The sequence below is a fragment of the Ciconia boyciana genome, chromosome 23 (assembly GCF_034638445.1).
Source record: "Ciconia boyciana chromosome 23, ASM3463844v1, whole genome shotgun sequence".
Lineage (NCBI taxonomy): Eukaryota > Metazoa > Chordata > Aves > Ciconiiformes > Ciconiidae > Ciconia > Ciconia boyciana.
Genome location: NC_132956.1, coordinates 5767821 through 5774086, shown reverse-complemented (window position 1 = coordinate 5774086; position 6266 = coordinate 5767821). Strand labels below are relative to the sequence as shown.

The following is a 6266-nucleotide window of genomic DNA, read 5'->3' as shown; positions in this document are numbered from 1 at the left end:
AAAGCTGAAAAGAAAAAAAAAACCCCACAGTCTCCTCCTGAAAAACTGGTTCAAGATCACATCAGTGAGTCAGAAGCAAAGCTAGAAATAGCACTAGAGCTCCGACCTGCAGGCACAAATCCCATTAAAAGCTATAGGGGAACCATTTCTCTGTGCGGGGGAGAAACCTGGACCCTTCTGCTTCGTGCAGCCTGACGGATCGCTTCCAGCCACGGCCCCCACAGACCTTTTTTACCCTGAACCAAACATCCGAGCCCTTATCTGGGTGTTCTCCCTGTTTCCCAAACACGGTGCCAAGGGCAGCCCAGAGGTGCTCTGCCGCCAGGGCTCGTTTTCCCCAGGAACACCCGCCTGGGTCAATGCTAGAGGTGCAGGATCCACCCTAAGGAAGGGACCGGCCGTGCTGGCCCCCGCCACGGGGACAGATGCCAGCGCACATTGGTGACGACAGGAGGAACGTGGCCTCTTGCTCTTTGGCCCCGTTCATCCCTGCGACATGGCTCTGGGGTTTCCCAAGGCAGCCGGGACCCCCAGCTTGGTGAGTGGGTTTGGATGAGCCTGATCCTGCTCACGGACCCGCTCTCCCCTCCTGCCCAGCCTCAGAAAGCCTGCAGGGACACCGTGCCCAAAACAACACCTTTCCCAAAAAACCCATGATCTTCCTCCTTTACCGAACCACAACGGTGTTCACGCTCCCAAGATGCGCCCAGTACTTTGGCAAACGCTCCCCCAAATCATCTGAAGCCCACAGGCATTAAACAACCAGGCACTTTGCAAAGTCTCATTGAGTGCCAGCATCCTCCCAAAAAACCTGCAGCAACCTGCCCTCAGCCTCGGTGCTTTCCCGCACACTAGGGATGGGATTGCCCGGTGCTAGGGGCACCCATGGGTGAGGTGGGCACAATCCCAGCGCATCAGGCAGCTTCCCCGTGCAAGTTCACATCCCCACGGACCCACCGCAAGCCGGATCAATGGAAGCTGGCCAACCGCCCTGGGAATCGCGCCCGAGCTGGTGGCTTACGCCAGCCCCATCCCATTCAACAGGATGAGCTTCAGAAGCAGAGATTTATTGCTTTCGGTCGCATTGCTTCTTTTTGTGTGTGTTTAAGATGTTAACAGGCTTCAGGGGCTCCCATTTCAGAGCTGCAGCAGCAGAGAGGGAGGAGAGGGCTCCTAATATAACAAGATGTAATTAAAGACAGGCCGGGGGGCCCCATGCTGCGTGGTGCTGAGCACCTTTGAGAACCAACGCATTGATGCTGCTGGTCCTCTGCACCAAGCAGAAGCCAGGATGCTCGTGCACTAACCATGGATACTTGGTATTAATTATAGCTAGGCCTGAATCAATCAATCAATCAAATAAAAATGAGGAGTGATTCCACCTGGCCGAGTGGAGCCACATCAGCTCAAGAGATGGATCCGGCCCTAAAGCAGCATTTTGAACCATTGCTGTAGAATACGCTAGCACCGTTTATTTTATTGTTATCAGGATGGTTTTCCTCTCTGAGCTCAGGAAGGGTTTGACTGACGTCCCTCACACGCTCTGCAATGGGGTTCCCTCCTTGTGCCCACGCTTCACCGCAGCAGTACAGCACTGGCCATGCCCCAATTCCGCCCAAATTCACCCCAACTCAACAGGCTGCTAAACCCCATCCCACACCCTGGGGAGGCTTTGCTTGACCATGATCTTGGAAGAGGTTTGCATCCCTCTCCTCTGACCTGGCTGAGGAACGGGGCACCTGGCCCCAGGGATTGTCGGCAATGGGGGGAAAACACAAGGAAATCCAGACGGGGATGGGGAAAGCAGACGAGATCCCCCTGGACTGACAGCTCCCACCTCTCCCCAAATAACACCGGGGATGAAGAAGAAACAGAGACAACCCTGAGGTCTCTGCACCTCAACTCACCCCTCCTAAAAACCCTGGAGGAAGGCAAAGCAAAGGCTCAGAGGCGCAAGCTCGGACCCATCCCAGCCTCAGCACATGCCCCCTCCTCCATAAGGAAATAAACCACCGGCCCCGAGGCTCTACGTGTTTGAAAAGGAGTTTTCCAGCCCAAAACGCACCCTGCCCTGGTGATCCCATGGGTGCCCCGGGGCAGGTCATCCTGCTCCCGCCCGCGTCCCACCATCCCAACACCCCTGAGCCGGGAAGCCCCCAGTGCCCCGAGTGCTCGCGTTTGCTGAGGATTTGGCCCTATAGTCGCTCTCCAAATATCTATATACACACACATGATAATTGTACGGGAAACGGCTGAAAATTGCTGAACAGACAAGTCAGGAGAGCCCGTACCTGCTATTCCACCTGCTCCTCACGCCCTCTCTGATCCGCCGTGGTTTCTGCTCCTGACACCAAGATTAATGACTAATTACTCGCCCTATAATGAATGCAGGTGTTTAACTTTCAGCTCACCTTCCCTCGCTCGCATTAGTTGGCTCTCGTGTCTCGATGCTCGGACACTCAGGCTTTGCCTTGTTATCTATCAAACTGTTGTCAGCACATGCCTTCCTATCCAGTTTTTAAATATAATGGAGATTTTTTAACTTCCATGAATCTCCTTCGAGCCACTGGAGAATCTATAAACACTATAAACATGAATACTGTGTAGTCTACTAAGAAAATATATATTTGTGTGTGTATTAAATATTCAGATTCATGCAACAAATATCCATGCAGCTGTACTGTATTACTGGTTAAATTTCACTGCAGTATAAATATATTATAGGCCACAGCATAGTTGCTCCAGTTTTATATATAGATATAAAAAAAGATGCTTTTTCCAACTCATTTTCAATGTGTCAGTGGAGGTGTCTTTGGTGATCCTGGAAATATTGGTGATGGAAGTGTCATCTAAATAAATAAATAAAATTGAAGCGCTTGATTTATTTACTCGTCCCTCCCGATGCCTAGCATAGAAAATTTAAGACTTAATAAATAATGTGCTGTCATACTAATTATCCCTCCCATGGGCCTCACACTGGCATACTGCAGTGGCTGAAACTATTGCAGCATGCAGCATTTTCAGTTATGAAACATGAGCCTGGGCGATGCGTTCGCACTTGGCATTCCCGGGGCGGAAACCCGAGCCTTCAAGCAAGTCGGACACACGACTGCATCTTCCCTTCATGAAGCTCTGCCTGACCTTTCCCAGCCGTTTCCCATGCCTGGAAGCTGGCTGTCACCCAGCTCCGCAGGACAGGGACCGGCGTTCGTGGTACCCCGGGCTGGCCCGGAGCTGCCCCCCGCATCCCCATCCCATTGCTCGAAATGCCCATCGGCTCCGTATCTTTGGAAACCCACAAGCCTGGGATGGGAGGAGGGAAACAAAATGGTTTGGTTTGGTTTTTTTTTTTTCGCACGAACGCTTATTCGGTGTGGAAATCAAAGGTTAAAAGTCACTTACACAGCTATTGCTTCCCATGCAGAACCAAATATACACCGTAGAAAATACTGTATTAACTACAATGCAGAGCAGCACTCAATATCTGCAATTGTTCCACTTCAGCTTTAAATACATTACTAGATTTTAGCGACTAGACATCGGTTAGCATTTTGGTGATATTCACATAGTTTGTGTTAGCTAGGGTGCAATTGGCTGTCTTCAAGTTCTCCTCCCTAAAATCCTCATTGCTATTGTTTACGCCTTCCTGAATCTCCATATAATCAGACTTACTAATAGTAGAGGCACTTCTGCTTTTCTTTAGGTCAGGGGAAGAGGGGATCTTTGGGCAGCTGGTTACTTGCAAATATTGAGCCTGCTCCTCTCCCTCCGTCTCCCGGTGGTAGAAGTAATTGAAGTTAGACACTATGACGGGCACTGGTAAGGCAATCGTTAATACGCCAGCGATGGCACACAAGGAACCCACTATTTTCCCCCCAATGGTCGTGGGGACCATGTCTCCGTAGCCAACAGTCGTCATGGAAACCACGGCCCACCAGAAGGCATCGGGGATGCTCGGGAACTGGGACTCGCTCTCGTCGGCCTCGGCAAAGTAGACGGCGCTGGAGAAGAGGATGACGCCGATGAAGAGGAAAAATATCAAGAGGCCCAGCTCCCGCATGCTGGCCTTGAGAGTCTGCCCCAGGATCTGCAGCCCCTTGGAGTGCCGGGAGAGCTTGAAGATCCTGAAGACCCGCACCAAGCGGATGACTCGAAGGATGGCCAAGGACATGGCTTGCTGGCCTTGCTGACCATCCTCTGGCTTCTCAGCCAGCTCCGTCCCTAAGGTGATGAAATAGGGAATGATGGCTACGATGTCTATAATGTTCATGATGTTGGTAAAAAACCCAGCCTTGCTGGGGCAGGCGAAAAACCTCACCAAGAACTCGAAGGAGAACCAGATGATGCAAAGTGTCTCCACAATGAAGAAGGGGTCTGTGAAAGAGGTGGACTGCTGGTACCCCATGCTGCTGTTGGAGAAGGGGGGATGGCTCAGCCCGCTGCCATGCATGTCTTCATTCTCATCCCGAAAAATGGGCAATGTTTCCAGGCAAAAGCTGACGATGGAGATTAAAATCACCATGACGGAGACAATAGCTATAATCCTGGCAGGGCCTGAGCTCTCAGGGTACTCAAAGAGCAACCACACTTGTCTCTGAAACTCGTTCTCAGGCAACGGTCTTTCCTCTTCTTTGATGTAGCCTTCATCCTCCCGAAACATCTCCATCGCTTCTTCCCCCAGTTCATAGAAACGAATCTCTTCCGAGAAGATATCTAAGGGCACGTTAACCGGCCTCCGCAACCTCCCACCAGACTGGTAATAGTACAAAATCGCATCGAAGCTGGGTCTGTTCCGGTCAAAGAAATACTCATTCCGGAGCGGGTCGAAATATCTCATTCTCTTTTTAGGATCCCCTAGTAAGGTCTCTGGAAACTGGGCTAGTGTCTTGAGCTGTGTCTCAAAGCGCAGACCCGAAATGTTAATGACCACCCTCTCGCAGCATTCATGGTCGGTCTCGGGGTTATAGGTGTCCTGCGGGTGACCGGGAAGAGCTGCAGCTTCGTCTGCAGGATCTCCGGTAGCAACTGTCATATTGGGGTTTAAAAGAAATCCTTATGCTAAACTCTTCCCAGTGCCCAGTGGTGGGATCGGATTCAGGGCAGGGCTACTATCCTGCAGAAGGACAGGTACGTAGGTTTGGAAGTGTCTCATGAAAAGGCGAAGGGATGATAAAAAAAAAGAGAAAATAAAAAAAAAAAAAGGAAAGAAAATTGCCCCTGCTGAGAAAGAGAGAGATGAAGTAAAGTTGGGGGGAGGAGAGCAGCTCCCTTCACTAGCATGTCTATCCCCTTCCTCGGCGGGGTTAATTTGCCTTCGTTGGGACAGAGTTCCAACACTCCCATCTAAACCCATTAGGTGGAAGAGAGAAAACACCTGAGGAACTGTCACCTATTCAAAACCAGCCTGGAAAAAAACTGGCATTGGCAAACCAGAACTTTTTTTTTTGGCTAAAAATAAAAATTCCAATTAGAAAAATTAAAAGGAGGGAGGGAGGGAAGAGAAAGGAAGGAAGAAAAATAACCCCATCCAGCCCTGAAGTGGCAACGGGACCCCACAGGGCGCCGGGGAGAGGCAGACCAGGCTCAGCTCATTTCCAGGCATGCAGCTAAGGGTTAACATTTAACCGTGCAATCTCAGGCAATCTACCCTCTAGGAAAGCTCTAACTCCGGTTTTAAGTTCGACATCTTCCCAATCCTCTCGCCCTGGCCGTACAGCGGCGAGGCGACATGCTGCCCTCCCTGCCTGCAGCCAGCCGGGCAAGCTTTGCGGCTGCCGGAATTTGCAGCCGCCGGTGCAAGCTGCCCCGCGGACCACTGCAGTCCCCCTCCTCGACCGCTGGTGTCCCAGCTCCTGTCATTCTCTGCAAACCACCATGGCACACAGAAAACAAATCACATTACCTGGAGAAGCCAAATCTTAGTGTCTCTTAGTAACACCGATTATCTGACCCTGGGGAAATCCTAGAGAGAAATACAGGCTTCCAAGATCCCCATAATTTCCTCTCTCTTCAAAGTTAAAAATAATGGTGAGTCATCGTAGAAAAAGGAGAAGGGACATAAAAGGGGTTAGATTCCCAGATGGTGGAAGTCAGGTCTTGTAATGGTTTGGACTGGAGAGAGAGAGAGAGACAGAGAGACAGAGAGACAGAGAGACAGAGTCTTCTCGGTAGCTGTTGCAGATCTGCACTTCAGGGCAGATGAGCGTCTGTCTGATGCCTTCGGTACGACGGTGAAAAGATGCTAAGCTCAGCAAAACCCAATGTCC

At 50.8% G+C, this 6266-nt stretch overlaps 1 protein-coding gene across 1 annotated transcript; it reads right to left on the bottom strand.

The window, feature by feature from the left end:
• Positions 1-3532: 3532 nt before the first annotated feature.
• KCNA2 (potassium voltage-gated channel subfamily A member 2) lies at positions 3533-5041 on the bottom strand. Its single transcript, XM_072844920.1, has one exon. It carries the CDS (start codon positions 5030-5032, stop codon positions 3533-3535), a length of 1500 nt encoding a protein of 499 aa, XP_072701021.1. The 5' UTR covers positions 5033-5041.
• Positions 5042-6266: the final 1225 nt, after the last annotated feature.

Coding starts and splice junctions, on each gene's coding strand:
- KCNA2 (XM_072844920.1), bottom strand. CDS start 5,032: ATGACAGTTGCTACCGGAGATCCTGCAGACGAAGCTGCAGCTCTTCCC.